At 36.9% G+C, this 21,407-nt stretch overlaps 2 protein-coding genes and 1 pseudogene across 4 annotated transcripts in view; all 3 read right to left on the reverse strand.

Annotated features, from left to right (window-relative positions):
• The window catches only part of ABCA6 (ATP binding cassette subfamily A member 6), a 59,091-nt gene extending 47,185 nt beyond the window's left edge, over positions 1-11,906 (reverse strand). The window contains exons 1-7 of one of the 3 annotated variants that reach the window (XM_072939486.1): positions 11,842-11,906; positions 10,971-11,116; positions 7,453-7,745; positions 5,002-5,119; positions 3,492-3,592; positions 2,031-2,235; positions 845-1,006 (exon numbers count right to left, since the gene is read on the reverse strand). In XM_072939486.1, the coding sequence (XP_072795587.1) occupies positions 845-1,006; positions 2,031-2,235; positions 3,492-3,587 (463 nt within the window). In that variant the 5' untranslated portion in view covers positions 3,588-3,592; positions 5,002-5,119; positions 7,453-7,745; positions 10,971-11,116; positions 11,842-11,906. Of the gene's footprint in view, positions 1-844; positions 1,007-2,030; positions 2,236-3,491; positions 3,593-4,859; positions 5,120-7,452; positions 7,746-10,970; positions 11,117-11,841 lie in introns of those variants that run through there. The other 2 variants (XM_072939487.1, XM_072939485.1) reach the window with 2 other exon arrangements.
• A 454-nt stretch (positions 11,907-12,360) lies between these two features.
• Positions 12,361-18,871, reverse strand: LOC102544632 (SKA complex subunit 1-like; annotated as a pseudogene).
• Positions 18,872-19,542: 671 nt separating this feature from the next.
• Positions 19,543-21,407, reverse strand: part of ABCA10 (ATP binding cassette subfamily A member 10) — a 66,689-nt gene continuing 64,824 nt past the window's right edge. Inside the window, exons 39-40 of the mRNA XM_072939488.1 lie at positions 21,009-21,064; positions 19,543-20,889 (exon numbers count right to left, since the gene is read on the reverse strand). Coding sequence (XP_072795589.1) covers positions 20,791-20,889; positions 21,009-21,064 — 155 coding nt within the window. The 3' untranslated portion in view covers positions 19,543-20,790. The remainder of the gene's footprint in view (positions 20,890-21,008; positions 21,065-21,407) is intronic.

The raw sequence follows: 21,407 nt of genomic DNA on the forward strand, positions 1-21,407 counted from the left end.
CTTTTCACAAATAAACTCATCACAAAGGTCTTCCCTTGCCATCATAATTAAAAGCATCTCCCCTCTGGTTTAAGCCACCATCAGCTCACTAGTACTTTTCACTGCCTGACTCCTCTGCAATCCATTCTCTGGGCTATATCTAGAGTGCTCCCTTAGGCTTAGAAATCTAACCATGTCTCTGCCATGATTAAAGTACCTTGATGGCTCTCCATTGCCTTGGGTTTTCAAGACATCGCAGGATCTAGCCCTTGAGTAACTTCAACCTCATTCTTCCAGCATGTTCCTTTCTGTATGCTCTGTTCTGCTATACCGTACAGCTCTTCTTCCATATCTGCTAACAGATGCCCCTCTTCACCTCAGGGTCCCCCACACTGGCCCTTCTGCTATCTGAAATGCAATGCCCTCTGTACCTCACACATGCTATCCCTTCCAGTGTTCATTCAAATACCACTTCTCCAGGCAGGACTTCTCTAATCCCACAGTTCATTAGAAACCCCTCGTCTAAGACCCCAAGCACTTTTCCTTGCATTGGTCATTAACTATTTGTTCACTGGTTGCCTTTCCTGCTAAACTAGAATCTCACTTGAGGCTGGGACCTATCTGTCTTCATCAACCCTGCATCCTTTGAAAATGCACTTGTGAATTCACTGTATATCTGTTGGATGGCACAATGGTTGTTTAAGAGCATCCTTTAGTGGGAAGATATGATTGACCTTGGAATAAGTTCAGCAATGAAATGTTTATTTTCTCATGCCATCAAAAGTATCTCTGTTGCCCATCCCAACCTACTCCTTATGTTAAGAACATGAAAAATGCCATAATGATATTTCATATGGAAAGTCACCTGGGTAAAGATCTTCCTTCAAAATTGTAAGGCCATATCCCTGATAAAATTCTAACTTATAAGAGAAAGTGTCATTAAAGATGACTCCCACTGCATATGGGAAATCGTCTAGAAGCATTTTATCCATGTATTTTTGATTTGGTACCCCAGTGATTCTTCTTCCTGAGAATTGCAAGGTAAAAAATAGACACAGAGGACTGTTAGCATTTCACCAAAACAGAATACAACATCCAACTTTGTCATCACATATATTCCATTAGAATTAAACTAAAATTGCTTTCCCTTTAAACTAAACTTATCCCAAAAGGGAAAAAAAAGGAACTTTTTTTGTTTCAGATTTAAAATCAGGAGACATTCATGAGAATTGAGTGTTTTATTTTAATAACGACAAGTATTAAGGCAAGTTTTAGGTATAAAAAAATATGCCATGATAAATCTGTTAAGAGAATTAGGGTATAAAAATAGAGGTAATTGTAGTAGTTATTTTGCAGTCAGAGGACTCCAGATTTTAGATTTATTAAAGCAAAGGCACTTCATATGGAATTTATCTTATGCAGGAACCAAGATCACAAAGTGACTATTTTTAACAGCCACAATTTTACCTGTTAGAAATCAAGGATTAAAGAGTAAATAGTTAGACTGCACCCAACCTGTCCATGAGGGAAATATATATTTTGGTTTTATCAGTTAAAGGCCTCATTTAGAATGAAGACCTTTAAAAATGTTTATAAATTATATGATATGCAGACAGAAAATCTTAGATTATCTATCCTTACTTTTCATAGCTCTGAAATTATTGTTTTTATAACCATGACCTACTTTCTTTTATTTATATGGTTTTCCTGTGTTGTAAATCTTAATCATTATATTTCCCTGTTAAAAATGCCCACAGCCACCAGTGGCATATTCCTAGACAATATGCTGCAAATCTGAAATTATAAATATTGTTTTAGTTAAACTTCAATAGAAATGTAGGCTTCCCTAAGTTGGAACCCCATCAAGCTAAAAGGGCTTAAAAGGCTAATTGTCATGAGAGAAAGAAAAAGCTAACTAAATTTGTATGCTATGTTAATGCCTAGATAATCAGCACAATGGCTAGCTATAACTTCAAATTAAACATGTATACATTTTATCAAAAATATATAAAATACAATCACTAATACTTTTTTGCCATTAGCACACCTACCTCTCAAAAAGGGAGCAAATGCCGTTTTATTCATAATCTGCTGGGTTATATTAGAGATCGGTGTATATATAAGGTTCATAGAAGAGCTATTAAATTTATCTACCCTTCCCAGATCCTGGGAAGGTATTTCAGGAAAATGCACATTTTCTTTGAAAAATAAAAATGTGCCCATATAAAGTCCTACAAGTATTGGGAACCCCCATTCCTATAGAAAAAGAGAACAAAGTTAGGTTGTATTCCCTTAAAGAGCTCAGTCAACACCAAAGAACTATTAAAGACAAATTCCAGTTTTGCCGTATGGTTGGCTTCTCTGTGCTCTCTACTCTTCAGAGCAAAGGAAGCCAATGAAAGATACACACTGAGATAGTTGTCGCATATGTCATTCTCTAATATTATAACTAACCTTTTGTACTAAATCATGAACTACTGCAGAAGCCGTAAAAGAAACTAACAGTCTGAGAATCTCTGTATGCATGGGCATCTGACTCCAGGGTCTATAAGACATAGAGTATCCCAGATAGAGCTCATGGTGGCAAATAGCAACATTTTTGTCAGTGATTATATCTTTGTATTGGAAGTCTAAGAAAATGAGAAGGCACTGAATGGTAGAGGTCTAGTGGTTCACAAATATTAGTAATATATTCCTGCTTGGCACAATGCTAGACTACATTCTGAGCCTCCAGAAATTAACTGGGACCAAATGCTTGTGTTCTGGCTAATGGGATGTGGGGAGAAATGATATGCACCGTTTCCAGGCCTGGCTAAAGGAACCCTGTGAAACCTTCCATATTCTCTCTATCTCAGTCTTTCTACTTCCTGATCTGGCTGGATGCAGAGGATCCAAAGATTGTCCCCAAAGTCTAGTGAGATGACATAGTCTCTACATGAAGGAGCCTGGGTTCCTCAATGACTATATGGAGAAGATTCCTCCACCTACCCAATCCACGTCACTTTTACCGCCAACCTTACTTAGACAGTGAAGAATGAAAAATAAATGGCTGTTCTATGTTAAGCCATTGAGACTAGTGGCTTTAATACAAGCTGACAATCAGTGGTGTTGCTTGGTCATTATTCTTGGAAATAATCTCTGTGCAAAAAATGTATGGCCTTGATAATAAATTTCCCAAATTAAAATTCCTCTATTTCTGCCAGACACTATTTTTAATAGTTCTTGACTCCACTGCCCATGATAGTAGCTTTAATAGTTGCTACAACATACCATATAATTAAATTTTCAGTTACTCTCCTTTTTACAAAAATATGAGTACTACTTTGTCTTTGCAATTCTACATTATTTTTTCAAAGATTGCTGTGAATCTCTCAATTCAACAAGCATAGCTAGAGACAAATTCAAAATCAATAAATGCAGTCTTCTACTTAAAATATAAAATAAGAGAATCATTAGGCAATGAAATAAAAACATACTGCTAACTATGGAAAGAGGCAAACTTTTGAACATACCAATGAGCTCTCTCTTTTCATCCTCCATTTCTTAAGAAAATTCTTGCACAAAAGTGCTTGAGTTTGTTGATACACAGTTTTCTGCTTCATATGCATTTAGCCTGTTAGTTAAACAAAGACAAAGTAAACATGTGGGAGCATAAGCTAGCAATAAGAAAAAACCTGATCATATTTTGAGGAAAGATTGGGAGTTCAAGATTTACAGATACTAACTACTATATACAATAGATAAACAACAAGTTTATACTGTAGAGCACAGGGAACTATATTCAATACCTTGTAGTAACCTCTAATGAAAAAAATATGAAAATAAATATATGTATGTATGTGTATGACCGTAATATGCTGTACACCATAAACTGACTGTACATGAACATTATAAAATGACTATACTTCAACTTTGAAAAAGAAATACAAAGAGAACTGCAAAAAATGGATTTAAAATATTATTTTAGTAATCATGATTGTAAAATTTTACATCAGATATACTCACTGTGAGCTATCTGGGAGATAAGTAATGCTGGGGAAGTAGAGTGAACTATTATCACAGTTTTACAATAAGAGTTTTACAATGGGAAAGATATAATTACAGAACCTGTAATATATTTCTCATTTTTGACATTTTATAAGAGGAATTCAACTACATAAATAGAGTAATTGAATTATATCTCATATAGTTAATAATAATTTTTGTTCTTTACACTTAAATAGAAATCCCAGAGCAAATCAAATTAACATAAAAATTCTGATCACTTAATTTTATCTAAGTAATCAATTATGTCCATTAGAAGCAATCTCAATGAAGTATTTTCTTTTGATATGTACCTTCCAGATTGAATTGAACAACTTTTATCAAAAAAGTTAGGCCATAGGATAACAATCCAGACTCAAACGACTTGAAACTTGATTCTAATACACAGAAAGAATGAAGCAATTTATATGAGTTTTCTGAATTCAGAAGTCCCTGAATAACTGAGGAAACAAACTGCAAATAGAGAGAAAGAAAGAAAGAAAGAAAGAAAGAAAGAAAGAAAGATCACATGGGAAAGTAATTTTGCCCAAATGTTTGCAAATAAACAGACAATTTTTTCAGTTTTTATCATCGCAAAATTAAATTCTTTTAGATTTGAATATCAAAATCTTCAGACAATTCTCCCTCAGCTAGTACAGAAGCAAATTTTACTATTTTCCGATATTCTGTTGTTGTATCTACACAATAAAAGTTGGTTGGGAAAAAGCAGAAACATTTTGTCATTAGGTCTTCAATACAAAACATAAAAGTATTTGGAAACATCTGAAAAATAGATTGATCTTAGCAGTGTCCACCCACATATTTGGCATAGCACAACAAAACAGAGCTTTACTTACTGTTAGGAAAATGAGGGGGGAAAAGCACTCTGGAAACACTGTCAAAGCACAATTCTTTTGTATAAGGCAACAAATTAAAATTTCTTTATTACCACTTCCTAATTTATTCCTTAAAAGAACACTTACTCTCAACAGTTCTTACCCAGGCTAGTTTCTGAGAAGGGGCGTAGCCAGACCAAGCTGCACATGATGAACTTGTTTTGTTTTCTGTCTTTTCTTCCCTGAGCCAATTATTCTGCAGGAAAATGACTGCTCCGTGGCTGATTGGGAATAAAACAAACCCTGTGTTTGTTCACTTGGCCTTTCAACTCCAGGGATAAGAGGGGAAATAGTAAACAAGGAAAATGGAACTAGCCCTTCAGACATGATGAGACCAAGATGGGGAAAGGGCAATAAATGAGTAACTAACCAAACAAAGCAGTTAAATTTGCACGAGAAATCTTTAACTATGTATTTTTTTCCACTGCAAATGCCTAAACACAACTGCCATTGAGATATCTGAGTAACTTAGACACACTCTAGAATGTGCTGGAGCTGAACTTTTTTGGCCTAACAAAAGCTAAGTAATCAATAGTCTGCCTCGGAGAAACACCTAAATTGGACAAGTAAAGAATTATGAAAAAATTCCTTTCTCCTGCTCCATGCATTGTGGATGCAGGATTTCATAAGGCATTTGAACAAAATAAAAGTAAGCGAATTATAAGGACTAAAAAAACGTTGAAAAAGATTCAAGTCAATTTTTATATGGGAACACTAGGGAAAAAACTGAAATGTATTCAATTCCCACTGCATCATCTATCTCTGTAAAGAGTTACGAATTTTTCGTGACCTGCCAAAGTAAATCACTAAACAAGAAACCAAAGTCCATGAATTGGGAAATCTCAAATATTTGACATGGCTCCCAATACACACATGTTAATAATCATAAAGCTGAGACATGTTCTGAAGAAAAGAGTATAATTAAAGAGAAAAAACTTTAACACCATGATATTTTGTATATACAGTTCTCTCTTTGGTAATTAGTTCTGTTTTTTAAAACAGTCAACAGTGAAATAGGACATGTCTTTACATTAAAATTGGAAAAAAAATAAAAAGTAATAAAGATGTCCTAAGTGTCTTATGGAGCAGGGTGGAAGGTCATAAACATTGTTAAAATTTTGTATTAATGAAAGGTCAATGATCTAAACAAAAGTTCTAAGTTTCTTTTAAATCACCTGAAATACGATTCAGGTTTTTATTAATTTTATTCTCACAGTTGTTTTAGACCCTGTATACTGTATTTTAGGAATAATTTTCACTCTGCCTTTCCTACAATTACATTAAGAGTCACAACTACAATATCAATAATTAATTAGATTAAACATATCTTACTAGTTCTACTTCTTACTGTTATTCCTTGCATCTTCTTTGTATTCCTCTTCCGTACTTTATTCTGATTTGGTCATTTTTCTTGTTTAAACATGAGGAAACAAGAGGATTTCCCCACAAATATGACCTAATGTGGTGAGTAAATGGCCAACCTCCAGCTAGAAGCACATCAGAACAGTGGGTAAAATGTATCTAACACAGATGTTTAGCTGCAAAACCGAACTTAAAGAGGAAGATGAAAACAATAAAGAATCACACAAATGAACTTAGTCACAAAACAGAAACAGACTCACAGATGTAGAAAACAAACTTATGGTTACTGATAGGAAAAGAGATGGGAAGGGATAAATTGGGAGTTCAAGTTTTGCAAATATTAACTACTGTATATACAATAGGTAAACAACAAGTTTACACTGTACAGCACAGGAAACTATATTCAATACCTAATAGTAATCTATAATGAAAAATTATGAAAATGAATGTATGTATGTATATGTATGACTGAAACATTATGCTGTACACCAGGAAAAAAAAACAATCAATACAAGAGATAAAGAGAAATGAAAGCACGTTCCCAGGTGTTAAAAATAAAAATGGAAATTAAAGTCAAAATTGTGAATGCTATGTTAGAAATACAGCAGTCCAAAGAGGTGTTTCAATACCCGTGACCTGGATTTGATCCTTGGCGAGGTATAAAGCCAAACTTCATATCTGTGCATGAATCCAGAAGTGCCACAGTACTATTCAGTGCTGGAAATAGAGACTAGAAAAACTCTACCTACTACCCCAAGGAAAATTAAGAATACGTGGTCTTTGCCCAACCTCTGGCTTGAAAAAAAAATTCTCCACAGAAAATGAAAATCCCAACTATACATAGCACAAGGCAGGTACAGGACACAGGAGAGGAATCTGAATTTATTCTCCCCACACAGCAATGTGTCTAAGAAATGTCATAGCACTTAGCATTATGCGCTCTGGAACCAAATTGAGGTTCTAATTCTGGCTCTGCTATAGTTTTGTGACCTTGCATAATCTATTTAACCTCCCCGCCCCTCAGTTTTTTAATCAGTAAAAATGGAGATAACAGGTGTGTCTGTGTGTATGTATGTGTTATAGTACACTGTTATACTGCTAATATTACATATATAGTTATTGGGGGTATCAGGTTCATTAAAATAAAGTTTATAGATGTGGAGATTGCTCAAAAGACTAGGAATAGACTTACCATATGACCCAGGAATCCCACTCCTGGGCTTGTATCCAGAAGGAAATCTACTTCAGGATGACACCTGCAACCCAATGTTCATAGCAGCACTATTTACAATAGCCAAAACATGGAAACAGCCTAAATGTCCATCAGCAGGTGACTGGATAAAGAAGAGGTGGTATATTTATACAATGGAATACTACTCAGCCATAAAAACCAACAACATAATGCCATTTGCAGCAACATGGATGCTCCTGGAGAATGTCATTCTAAGTGAAGTAAGCCAGAAAGAGATCGCTCATATGTGGAATCTAAAAAGCAAAAACAAAAACAAACAAACAAACAAAAACAAAGCATAAATACAGGACAGAAATAGACTCACAGACAGAGAATACAGACTTGTGGTTACCAGGGGGGTGGAGGGTGGGAAGGATAGACTGGGATTTCAAAATTGCAGAATAGATGAACAAGATTACACTGTATAGCACAGGGAAATATACACAAAATGTTATGATAACTCACAGAAAAAAAAATGTGACAATGAGTGTGTATATGTCCATGAATGACTGAAAAATTGTGCTGAACACTGGAATTTGACACAACATTGTAAAATGATTATAAATCAATAAAAAATGTTTAAAAAATAAAATAAAGTTTATAGAACAATGCCTGATCCAGAAATTCCACTCCTGGCTATATAACTGAAGAAAATGAAACATGAATTCAAAAAGATACATGCAATCAAATGGTCACAACAGCATGATTTACAATAGATATGGAAGCAACCTAAGTGTCCAACAACAGGTGATTGCATAAAGAAGATGTGGGGTGTGTGTGTGTGTGTTTGTGTATAACACACAATGGAATACTACTCAGCCATAAAAAGAATGAAATTTTGCCATTTTCAACAACATGGATTGACCTGGAGGATATTATGCTTAGGGAAATAAGTCAGACAGAGAAAGACAAATATTACATGGTATCACTTACATGTGGAAGCTAAAAAACAGAACAAATGAATGAAAAAAACAATGTGTGGAAAATTATAAAAGCTCAAAGAATGTTCCTTGTTGTTGCTAATACCCATTCTCCTCCTCTTCTTCCTACTATTATTATCCCGGAGCCTCGTGGAGAAGATATAAACAATTCTGTAGCAATATGTCCAGAATTCAGTGTACAAGGCAACACAGTTAAAAATAAACATACCTTCTGGAAGCTAAGCTCATAATTAAAAGTCTATCATGAAGGAGAATTAGCAGACCAAAAAATGAGATTAGCAATCTCAAGAATTGACGATAATAAAAATTATGACAGAAATTGTAAAATATATAACTAAAATGTTAAAGAATATGTTAGTTAAAATAGATGGTGAAAAGGAAGACTAAAAAGAAAATAACCCACTTGAATTTATAGACATTTAAAGAGATTAATAACAGTTAAGATTAAAAACTTAATGGATAGGTTTTATAGCAGATTAGACACAGCTGAAGAGAAAATTAATAAACCAGAAATACCTCTGAAGAAATCATACAAAATTTAGTGCAAAGATAGAACATGTTGGAAAAATAATGAAGGGAATTAAAGACATGAAAGACAGAATAAGGGTGTCCAGCACATACCTAACAGGTACATTATAATCAGGAAAAGAAAAGAAATAAGTAAGAGGAATATTCAAAATGCAGGAGATTTTTGCAGAATTAAAGACATAACTCCTTGGATTAGAAAAATCAGTGTGTCCTGTGCAGAGTTAAAAACAAACTATTTTAGTTCCAACGACTGTTTCACAGTGACCTGCCAGGAGATGGGAAAGAAAGAGAGAGAAGAAAGGGAAATATTAAAAGAAAACAATAAAATAGAAAAGCCAGATGGTCAATCCAGGATCAACAGGCAAAAGATGTCAGAAAACCATGATATAATGCCCTCGAAGAGCTGAGAGAAAATTCTATACCCAGCTAAATGTGCATGAAATAGAGATAACTCCAGAAAGAATTATCTTATACAGCCAGGCCGAAAGAACACTAAAGGATGTACTTCAGTAAAAAAATAAATAAATAAAACAGTAGTTTTAAAAAAGTAAATTGAACTCAGACAGGGCCGAGTACCAGAAGGGTTTGGCAAATAAGTTGCCAAAACTAAGTATTCATTGACTGTAAATAATTTTGTGGAAGAGGAAGCAGAACTTCCCATCAACCTACACATTTCTTCAGTCTCTGATGATGGAAACTTAAGAGATTTCTATGATTTTATGGAGCTTTAATTGCTAGTTAAAAACACAGACGTGGCATAGGAGTGATAATGGTAGGGTTTTTACATGTGTACTATGCCATTGTTTTCCTCTGTTTCTTGTGGGGGCCCAAAGTTATCCGAATTACTATTCTATGACTCTCCCACTTCACTTAAGCAGCAGCACTTATGAGCCCTCGTGGGGGTGAGCATTTGACAAAGTATGTTCTTAACCAAGGGGGGAGGAGCTGATGATGGGATCAGGCACACAGTGTGGATGCTGGCCTCATGGAGAGGAATGCTATTTATTCACACTAACAAGGAGATAGCCAGAGTGTATGGGTACAGTGAAGCCTGGCTGGTTGCTGAGGTGGTGAAAACTTGTGAAGACATTCTCTTCTAAATGCTTCCATTTTTACAGTCAAGTGGAAAGAAAGGTCTTCTACTGAGAGCGAAAGAAGGGGTAAGAGATGTTAGAGTCTCAGAAGCAATATATAGGACTAAGTCATTTAATTAGTTATCCAATTCAGTGAAAGAGTGAAGAGGGGGATGGAGTGGAGTTGGCAGGCAGAACTATGGTGCCACTTGAAGGCAATGGTCATTCGTTTAAAGTGAGACCAGTGATTTTGTTCATGTGTATCTTTTATCAACATTCATCTCCCTCATACAGGTTTAACCAAGATTGGCATATTGTCAGGCAATTATGATGAAGCTTAAGTGGGTCAAGTACTGATGTGTATACGCGGAAGTGGCTACTGGCTGAAATAAGCCTCTCCCCTGATGGGCTGAGGACTGCTAAGTGGAGATAGTTGATGCCTCTTCTTTCTGGCCAACTTGATTTGGTCCACCAGATCCTAGGTAATGCTTTCAAGTAGATGGTAGAGTGTTATCCCTGTGCTCAGAAAGATGGTGAACTTTGGATGGGTTGGCTAATCTGTGATTATATCTAAGTTTTACTGAAGTAAAACAAAGTATGTGGTCATGACTCATTGTCTAAATAAAGAAACTTTCAAGTCAACTGGAACTTAGCAGTTTGGCAGCTTATTAGAGCTAACCACAAGTTTTCTGGAATTTTAGCTGCAGCAGGAATTTTAGCCATCTATTTCTTCTCCTTTTGCATGTTTTTCTCTTACAGCCTCTGTATTTTGCCCATCTGCTTTACAAAGGACGTGTACAGACCTCCATTTGTGGCCAGAGTGACTAGGATCCAATATCAGGATTATACCAGCACTACCCTAGGACAAAATTTCAACACCAAGAGTCTGTAGATCTCTCTGTAGAGCTACCCCAGCTGCCAGCATGTTGGTACTCACTCACACTTCTGGGACAGAGTTCAAAAGATCCTGTCTGGATTTGGCACCACTCCTGCTCCAATCTGTTGTATCCTTAGTTTGGAGTCACATGAGGCAGACGCAGCTGCTACAGGCCCATCCCGTGAGCCTACCAAATGGAGACAAAGCTGTCCCCGGAAAAGGGGACACAGTTGTGAGTTCAGCAAGCACTTCCAAAGGCGACTAAGACAGAAATCTAAATACTATGTTTAAGATCGTCCCTGTTTCTGTAATTAATTGTGTTACTTTCTTTAGAGAACTTTGCTGGTTGGTCTACTAAGGTTCAATTTCTCCTCAACAGACCAGTGATTTTTCCCAAGAATGGCCCGTATTACAGAGATCTAGATTGCCCAGCATGATGGTTAGATGTTGCATATGCTCTTGACAACTGATCAGGTCAATGTTACTTTTTTCCCCCTTGTACACAGTGTCCATAATGTACTGTGTGGTTATCACAGTGATGGTGTTAACCAGGCCACAGGGCCTGGTGAGACACATTTTTTTCTCTGCTACAGGGATAAACCTGTCAAGCAGATGATGCAGCATAGGCAGACCAGTCTCCCCAGGCCCAGAAGACAAACATAGCCAAGTTCTAACAATCCAGCCACTCATTTCATGTGGCTACTATCAACCTGCTCACACGTTATCATTTCTGTCTCAGGACTTTCATTACAACTTCACTTCAGGTTGAAGTTTGCAGTCTGTCTTATACTGAATGCCTTTCAGGCAAGCTCTTCCCTAATGACATAAGGAAAAACGGAATAATCAGATGGACAAGCTGCCTCCAGATCCAACTTCTAAGAAGTTGGCCTGAAGACTGAAAGGCGATTGATAGAAGTTAAACTCTAATGACCTTTTTAATTCCAAAGGGCCTGGGTATCCTTCTCATCTTCTTGATGCCTTCCTTCCAGTACTATATCGGTACTCATCTTATTAAGTCTGCAGTGCTGTCCACTAAACACAAAAAAGTAGACATAAACATTTTTTAGTTGCATTATGCACAGAGGCTCATAGGGTAGGTGGTTCAATATTTGATCAAATGAAGTAAATTTTAAAATATATCTGCTTCATCAAAATGGTTTATTTTATAAGAAATAAGACAAAAAGAAAAAGCTAAAAAAAATACACACACACACACATAAGGAGATTATAGGAACAGTCTCTAAACCTGATGATCAGTTCAAAAGTTCACGAGCGCCTTAGGTTGTAACATAATTGGTAAGTGTTCCCCTCTCAGATCTCTGATAGCCTCTGTCAGTGTCATAAAACATTCAGTATCACATGAGCCCTCTTGTTAATCTTCAAAGCTGTGAACGCCTTTACATCAACTTCCACTATAAAATAATGACCTTTGGTATCCTTTATTTCTTTATCAATAAATACATGGTAGAGATTTCTGGCCACAGAACTCATAGACTTTTTTGGTTAATACGGGCTCTTATGTTTACCAACTACTGCCTTGTTGATTTCTTTAACAGCATTATTTTTTTTTACATTTTTTATTGATTCATAATCATTTTACAGTGTTGTGTCAAATTCCAGTGTTCAGCACAATTTTTCAGTCATTCATGGACACAAACACAATCATTGTCACATTTTTTTCTCTGTGATTTATCATAACATTTTGTGTATATTTCCCTGTGCTATACAGTGTTTATCTATTCTACAATTTTGAAATCCCAGTCTATCCCTTCCCACCCTCTACCCCGCCCCCCCCCCCCCCCGGTAACCACAAGTCTGTATTCTCTGTCCATGAGTCTATTTCTGTCCTGTATTTATGCTTTGTTTTTGTTTGTTTGTTTGTTTTTGTTTTTTAGATTCCACATATGAGCGATCTCATATGGTATTTTTCTTTCTCTTTCTGGCTTACTTCACTTAGAATGACATTCTCCAGGAGCATCCATGTTGCTGCAAATGGCATTATGTTGTCGGTTTTTATGGCTGAGTAGTATTCCATTGTATAAATATACCACCTCTTCTTTGTCCAGTCACCTGCTGATGGACATTTAGGCTGTTTCCATGTTTTGGCTATTGTAAATAGTGCTGCTATGAACATTGGGGTGCAGGTGTCATCCTGAAGTAGATTTCCTTCTGGGTACAAGCCCAGGAGTGGGATTCCTGGGTCATATGGTAAGTCTATTCCTAGTCTTTTGAGGAATCTCCACACTGTTTTCCATAGTGGCTGCACCAAACTGCATTCCCACCAGCAGTGTAGGAGGGTTCCCCTTTCTCCACAGCCTCTCCAGCATTTGTCATTTTTGGATTTTTGAATGACAGCCATTCTGACTGGTGTGAGGTGATACCTCATTGTAGTTTTGATTTGCATTTCTCTGATAATTAGTGATATTGAGCATTTTTTCATGTGCCTTTTGATCATTTGTATGTCTTCCTTGGAGAGTTGCTTGTTTAGGTCTTCTGCCCATTTTTGGATTGGGTTGTTTATTTTTTTCTTATTGACTCGTATGAGCTGCTTATATATTTTGGAGATCAAGCCTTTGTCGGTTTCACTTGCAAAAATTTTCTCCCATTCCATAGGTTTTCTTCTTGTTTTATTTCTGGTTTCCTTTGCTCTGCAGAAGCTTGTAAGTTTCATTAGGTCCCATTTGTTTATTCTTGCTTTTATTTCTTCTAGGAGAAAATTTTTGAAATGTATGTCAGATAATGTTTTGCCTATGTTTTCCTCTAGGAGGCTTATTGTATCTTGTCTTATGTTTAAGTCTTTAATCCATTTTGAGTTGATTTTTGTATATGGTGTAAGGGTGTGTTCTAGCTTCATTGTTTTACATGCTGCTGTCCAGTTTTCCCAACACCATTTGCTGAAGAGACTGTCTTTATTCCATTGTATATTCTTGCCTCCTTTGTTGAAGATGAGTTGACCAAAAGTTTGTGGGTTCATTTCTGGGCTCTCTATTCTGTTCCATTGGTCTATATGTCTGTTTTGGTATAAATATCATGCTGTCTTGATGACTGTAGCTCTATAGTATTGTCTGATGTCTGGGTGAGTTATTCCTCCAGCCTCTTTCTTTCTCTTCAGTAATGCTTTAGCAATTCTAGGTCTTTGATGGTTCCATATAAATTTTATTATGATTTGTTCTAGTTCTGTGAAATATGTCCTGGGTAATTGGATAGGGAGGGATTGCATTAAATCTGTAGATTGCCTTGGGCAGTGTGACCATTTTAACAATATTGATTCTTCCAATCCAAGATCATGGGATATCTTTCCATTTTGTAAAGTCTTATTTAATTTCCTTCATCAGTGGTTTATCGTTTTCTGCGTATAATTGTGTCACCTCCTTGGTTAGATTTATTCCCAAATATTTTATTACTTTGGGTGCTATTTTAAAGGGGATTGTTTCTCTTTAACAGCATCATTAATTTGACAACAGGTTAAGCAAGATTTCATATATGCAGGAATACCGCTGAACTTGTTAGAAGTGACATGTGGCTTTTCTTTAGTACAATATTCCTTTGTTCTTTGGGGAACTTCTTTGTGACAGTGCAGATTCCTCAGTTTTACTTCATCTGGGTCAAGTTTCTCTTCCCTTAATGAACATTTAGGTTACTCTTACTTGAGGCAAAGGGAGGATTGTTTTCCCTGAGATGTTCCATATCTTTATAATTGTCTTCCAGAGTCAGTGTTCCTTGAGTAAACTGTTAATTTTTAATACTGAACTTCCAATTCCAATTTATTTAGCAGTTCATTTGCTAAAACAATCTCATTTCCTATTTTATTTCATATAGTCTTCAAGGTAAGTTCTTGGCCACAGTTTCTTACTAACAGACTTTTTTAAAGAAGAATACTATCAATCTTGTCATTAATATGAGAGCATAATTGTTCCAGATCTAAGGAGTCTGTTCTTTATGCCTCTCATAAAGGCTGGGAGCAAAGGCTAATGCTACTTAAAAAAAAAATTTTTTTTCCTTTTCATTTTTCTTTTCTTCCCTTTTTTGGGGGGTTGGTAAGCTAACCCTTCTCTTTGCCTTCCCCTGCCTTTCTCTCTTACAATGAGTAAACATAAGATTCCTCAAAATGAAGGCGCTCTTCACTTAAATTGTAACCTCATCCTGGGGATGGCTTTAGCTGAATAACCAAAGTCCTTCCTAAAATTTTTTTTACTCCATATGACCCTCAAGTTGGCTCTGATGAAGGAAAAGCACAACACAGTGGTCCTGGGCAGAATGAACATTTAGCTAAACATTTTCTTCCTCATCTTCCCATCTCTTCGGTGATACAACAGGCTTTCCCCTAGTTTGATCATGCTGTCAGGACTCTCCCCACTGAGGAGGGAGAACAGAATAGGGGTTTTCAAGTTCTGCTTCACTTTCCACTGACCACGTTGTTCGTGCATCGGCAAGGTGGTTATTTGCTGACTCCTGGCATTTTCCTTTAGTTTAGCAAACAATTGTTTGGGGCGCAACAAAGTTATTTGAGGGGTATAGTAAGAGTCTAGGGCCTTTCTGAGTTCCAGTCTAGATGTGTATTTCTGCTATCTTTTTTGGTTTGGGTTTTTTTTTTTCACTTTAGTAGACAGAGTTAGGGTATTATATAAATGGGCACTTGACTCGTCATAATTGCCTGCAGCTTCTAATTCCGTCCTTTCTTGGGAGATCTCTGCTTTAGAGGAGGCGACTTTCATGTGAAGTCAGGGAACTGGTTGCACTGTACAGATGAAACTCCTAGGAGATTGTGTTGAAAGCGTACGCACACACAGAACCTTTGAGCCAGGCTTTCTCGGAATATACTCCAAGTGATTAAATAGAGGATCGCCAAAGATCTGCATGCAACATTCTTAGTTGCGCCACTGTTTATAACAGGAAAGTTTAGAAAGAACCTATGTATCTTTCAATCAATTTTCAACTAAAAGTTTTTGGTACATCCAAACACTGAAATAACACAACAGACATTACAAACAATGACACAAATACATAATCAACTGGGAAGATGTGATGTTCATACTATGTTGTTAAATAAAACAATTACAGAACAGTAGATATGCTATTATCCTGTGTGTATATGACAGAAAAATGTATTAGCTAAGCAAAAACATTTTCAAATTTTAGACTGATATACACTGTGTGACTTTTTACAGCAGTCTTGTATAATGTCATAATTATTTTAAATTATATATTTTTAAAAAGTGGATTAACATTGCCATTGTAATTAATCATTTTAAGTGTACAATTCAGTGACATTAATTACATTCCCAGTATTGTGCAACCATCATCACTATCTAGTTCCAAAACTGTTTCATTATCCAAAACAGGAAATCTGTAACTATTAAGCAATAACTGCCCATTCAGCCCTCCAGTAGCCCCTTTTGACTTCTGACATTCTTTCCACTTCCATGAATTTGCCTATTCTAGACATTTAATTAAGTGTTTCTATTCCTACAATACTTGTGTCTAGTTTATTTCAAGCCAATTTTATGTTATACATATATTTTACAGCAAATTAAAAAAATCGAAAGGAATGAGACAATGAGAATTTCTGGGTAATAAATGCCCATTCATTTTATTTGTAACTATTGGTATTTTAAAAATGTAATCCGGAGCCATCCTGCCAGATGTCCCAGGGCACTCGCTTCTATATTCATCCCATGAGCATTTTGCACTGCTCTGCTTCAAACGCTGCACGTTGCAAACATGTGGAAGTCAGTAACTACCTGAGAGCTCTGCCTCCAGCCAACCCATCAGCTCCTGCTGCCTCTGGCTCTCCTTTCAGGGTGGCTTCTATGTCAGTGGCTTCTCCTGCCACTTCTGGACAAGCCACAGCTTGCATAGATGCTGTTTGCTTGACCTACTGTTCCTCCTAGATGTTCCACAGGTCACTGTTAGGCTTCCCCCCCACCCAGCATTATTGAGATGTATTTGACATACAACATTGTATAAGTTTAAGGTATGTGAAGTGTTGATTTGACACATTTCTATATTGCAAAATGATTAGCTAACACCTCCATCACATCACATAATTACCATTTCTTTTCTGTGCTGAGAACATTTAGAATTTACTCTTAGCAACTTTCAGGTATATAATACGATAATGTTAACAACATTATAATCATTGTGCTGAACATTAGATCCCCAGAACTATTCATCTTATAACTGAAAGTTTATACCCTTGGACCAGTATCTCCCCATTTCTCCCACCACACCCCTTGCCCCTGGAAACCACTGCTCTGTTATCTATGAGTTTGAATTTTTTAGATTCTATATAATAAGTGAGCTCATACAGTTGTCTTTCTCTGACTTACTTTGCTTAGTATATCCTCAAGTTCCATTTATACTGTAACAAATGGCAGAATTCCCTGCTTTCTTGTGGTTGAATAATATTCGTGTGTGTGCATGTATGTGCACGCACACGCGCGCAACTGTGATCTTCTTTATCCATTCATCTGCGAAAGGACACTTAGAGGTGGTTTCCACACCTTGGCTACTGTGAATAATGCTGCAATGAACATGGGAGGGCAGGTATCTTTCCAATAGCCTGTTATCAATCCCTTCGGAATACACCCACTGGTGGGGATCGTATGATTGTTCTGTTTTTAACTTTTTGAGGAATCTCCGTACTGTTTCCCTAGTGGCTACACCAGGTTACATTCCCATCAGCAGTGCACATGTGTTCCCTTTCTCCACATCCTCACCACTTGTTATCTCTTGTCTATTTGATGGTACAGACTGACTTTGTCAGTTGGGTTTCCTGGACCACATGGATAGTATAAATTCTTGTGGCGCTGTCACATAAGCATAGCTCAGCGTTTTTTTTTTTTTCCATCTCTTGTCTGGAACAGCTTCTCCAGATGGTGGGCACTGTACATCAAGTCCTCTGTCCCAGGGTGGGTAGTTTTTTTTTGTAGAAGCTGGCTTTACACTACAATCATTGTTCTAAGTCTTCACTTCTCATTGACTATAAACCGCTTTCAGATCCTCACGTAGCCACAAAAATCCCAGTCTCACGTGTAGGGGTTGAGACCCAGGTTCATTATGACGCTAGGCCACAGGTAATACAAGCTGAAGCTTATTGCTCTGATGGTATTAAAGTGGTTTTTGTCATATTTTACCCAGAATTTCAGGTATTTGCCATGGGAGGAGGGTCTGTGTAAAAGGAAATAAACTGTATGTGAGAGTTAAACTCTATATGGGTTTTACTGAATATGATAAGGATGGTTCTTACCAGCTTCATAGCTCCCTCATGGGAAACTGCTCTCCTGAGGGATGAGGCCAGGGCTGTTCTTAATATAAGGCTGACCATAATTTGTATCATGGACCCAAGACCACAGCACATTTAACCCACGTGTTGTTGGTTGTTAAAAAAAAATCTTAGTTCCAATAGAGGCAAAGCAAATCACAAACTCTGGCTCTCTGGAAATTGAACTGGGAAATACAGAGGAAGCTGAAAGTATGCACAGAGAGAGGCAATAAGGCCGAAGGGATAATGGAGGCCATTCGGTAAGTTAATGTTGATGTAAACAAAAACTCTGAGCAAGCAGAAGGGGGAGGTTGAGAAAAGGCCGACTGAGCACTGGGTGCTGGAGCCACGTACCTGGGGGAAGAAGACAGACCGCACATGGCAACGAGCACAGCGAGGAGCCGCGTCTCTGGCGTGGGCTGAGAACACTCCAGTGACGTTTCACCACCTCTGGCCCACGGACATTCCTGAGGCGGCCTTGAATCCACAAGGACTTTCAAGCTGGCTCTTCCAATCCTGTTTTTACCCTTGGATATGCTTTGGATCACAACAAACCCTCCTTACCTGAGTTAGCATGTGTGAATCTGTTTCTTGCAACCAGAGAAACTCCAGGAACAGAGAAATTACTACCAGGAATTGAGATTTGTGAAATATGAAATCACCAAGAATGTGGAGATTTTGAAATTAGTTACGACATAACGGCTGAAAGCACTGGAAATGTTCTACCTATTCTAAAATTGTGTTTTCTTGGTAGACATACTATGACTTCTTTGTGGCTATGGGCAAAAGCTGAAAAGCAGCAGTTTTAAGGGTAGAAGGAATGAAACTGGGCAGAGTTGAATGACTTTAATTTATAGCAATAGGAAGTTTACAAAGTTAAAGTCTAGGATGCCCTACTCAAAGCAGCTAGAGAAATCTCTTAGAGGAAGGGGCTTTTATCTGATAGCTGAGTGTCCACTGGCCAACAGCTGCATCAGAAAAAAATCACAGAACCTTGCTGCATATTTTTTGGTCACGGCCAATCTCTGTTTGACAGGAATGAGAACATCTGCAGAAAGTAGAAGGTATTACTTTCTGCTGAGCTCTTCTTTTTGACCAATTGTGATAATCCATCACAAATATGAAGCAAACTCGCCCCCTAATATTCTCCCATGCCACCTCTGCCCCCACCTACATCAATTGATTTGTATTAATGTGGAGTTAATTGCAAATGCTAGATGTTTTATTTTTGTTTCTGTTCATTGACGTTCTTATATATAACTTTGTCCAGTATTTCAAGGGCTACTAAGGATGTCTTAGTTCTTTGTATCTTCAAGGGCATACTCTATTCGTGAGAAAATGTGTAATGTATATGAAACAATATTCAGCTTGAAATATATGTCCAATTTTTATTCACATTTTAAGCATTCCTACAAGTTAGGAGGACTTGCTTCTTTTACAAATTACCTGTGGAAATAGTTGTTTGTAAGAATCAAGGTAAGGAGCCAAGCTTTACCTTAAATCAATGCCAAGGCAGAGATAAAGGAACTGACCGCAGAGCAGATAATAAGTTCAGCAAATAAGCGAAGTCCGGGTCAGGAATGAGTCTGAGATTAAAAGTTCTCGGGGGAGTTTCAGAAGCTTATGATGGACACTGAATTTTTCTATGGATCAGACAACAAAGTTACCAAAATCTCATACAGCAAACGGCCAATAGTTGATATGTGAGCTACTTGCCCTAAGACTATAACAAAGAAGACTTAAGAGAAGTCCACTGCAGCTTTATTTATAAGAGATATATGTGCATGTAACCAAAATGTCAGATAACAGTAAAAGGTTAAATAAAACCCATGATAGCACATCAAAGGAATGTGACGGAGCCATTACAGAACACAAAAGGTTTATAATGACATGAGAAATGTTCATGAAATGTTAAGTGAAAAAATATAAAAAATTCCTATGCTCACTGGGGTATTAACTTCGGAAAAGTACTCTTTAAAAGCACGTTACATACAGGTAGGCCCAAATATTTACTGTGGTGTTTTACTGTGGTGATTACTGTTACCTTCATCCACATAATTTTTATACCGTAAAATGAGCATATGTTTATTTTATAATCAGAATATATAATTATATCTAAATGTTATACCACATAATTTCATCTATCAACTTACTAGATCTTCTGACAGTTCATGTCACATTGTTGGTACTTAGTAATGATTTAAAAATGATTTATGTAAAAATGATTTAAAAAGCTGATATATTTAAAGTTTAGGTTTTAAAAAGCATACAATGTTTTATTTGTAAAATGAGCTCAGAGGTCAGCCTTATTGATAGCAACAAAATACTAGTCTAACATTCTGTGATTTCTGAATTAATATTAAGCACAAAATAGGCCTATATTAATGATTCCTGTATGTCTGGTTACGTTAATTTTGTCTGCTACCTTTCCCTATCCTTGCCTCTTCCCTCCATTCTAAAATTTTAAAAAACATTTAAAACCTTAAATCATTATTGAATGCTTAAACTACTGAATGTTTTGTTTCATTAACTGCAGTAATATGAAAGAGTCTTCTAGAATTATGGAAACTAATAATGTAGTAAGACCTAAAATCTAGTGTTAGGAGGTTCAGGGCTTTAAGGCTCTTCCTTCGGGAGGAGTTTCCATCTAACTGTTGTATCAACTTCATCATCAAAATTTCCCAGCTCCTGCTCTTTGGAGAGTTCTAAGAACACCTAAGTAGGAGGAAATAAATAAGGAAATGAAAATGTCAGGGTACTTCTGAAAGACAGATGCACACAGAGCTCACACAAAGGCTACCCAGACGACGCTAACGGGTTTGAAGAAAACTCACCTGTTCCAAGGTAGCCTGAGAGAGACTGTATTCTTCCACGTCAAAGGTCTGTTTCACTGCATTTAAAGGGACTGACTTCAGTGGCTTACAAATTTTTCACCGAAAGTATTTTCAAAGCATGCAACATAAGCAGCAACTTCAAATGCATGAGATACTATACAGGCCAAGTAATTACATTTCCTTGAAGGATAAATTAAAGAAGAGGGCCAATATGGCTAATCCAAAGAGAGCAACGGCTGCACCGAACTACACTCCCTCCTCCCAGCGTAGGAGGGCTCCCTTCTCTCCACACCCTCTCCAGCATTTATTGTTTGTGGACTTTTGAATGATGGCCATTCTGACTGGTGTGAGATGATACTCTAAAGTTAGCGATACTGAGCATTTTTTCATGTGCCTATT

This window comes from Vicugna pacos, chromosome 16 (assembly GCF_048564905.1).
Source record: "Vicugna pacos chromosome 16, VicPac4, whole genome shotgun sequence".
Lineage (NCBI taxonomy): Eukaryota > Metazoa > Chordata > Mammalia > Artiodactyla > Camelidae > Vicugna > Vicugna pacos.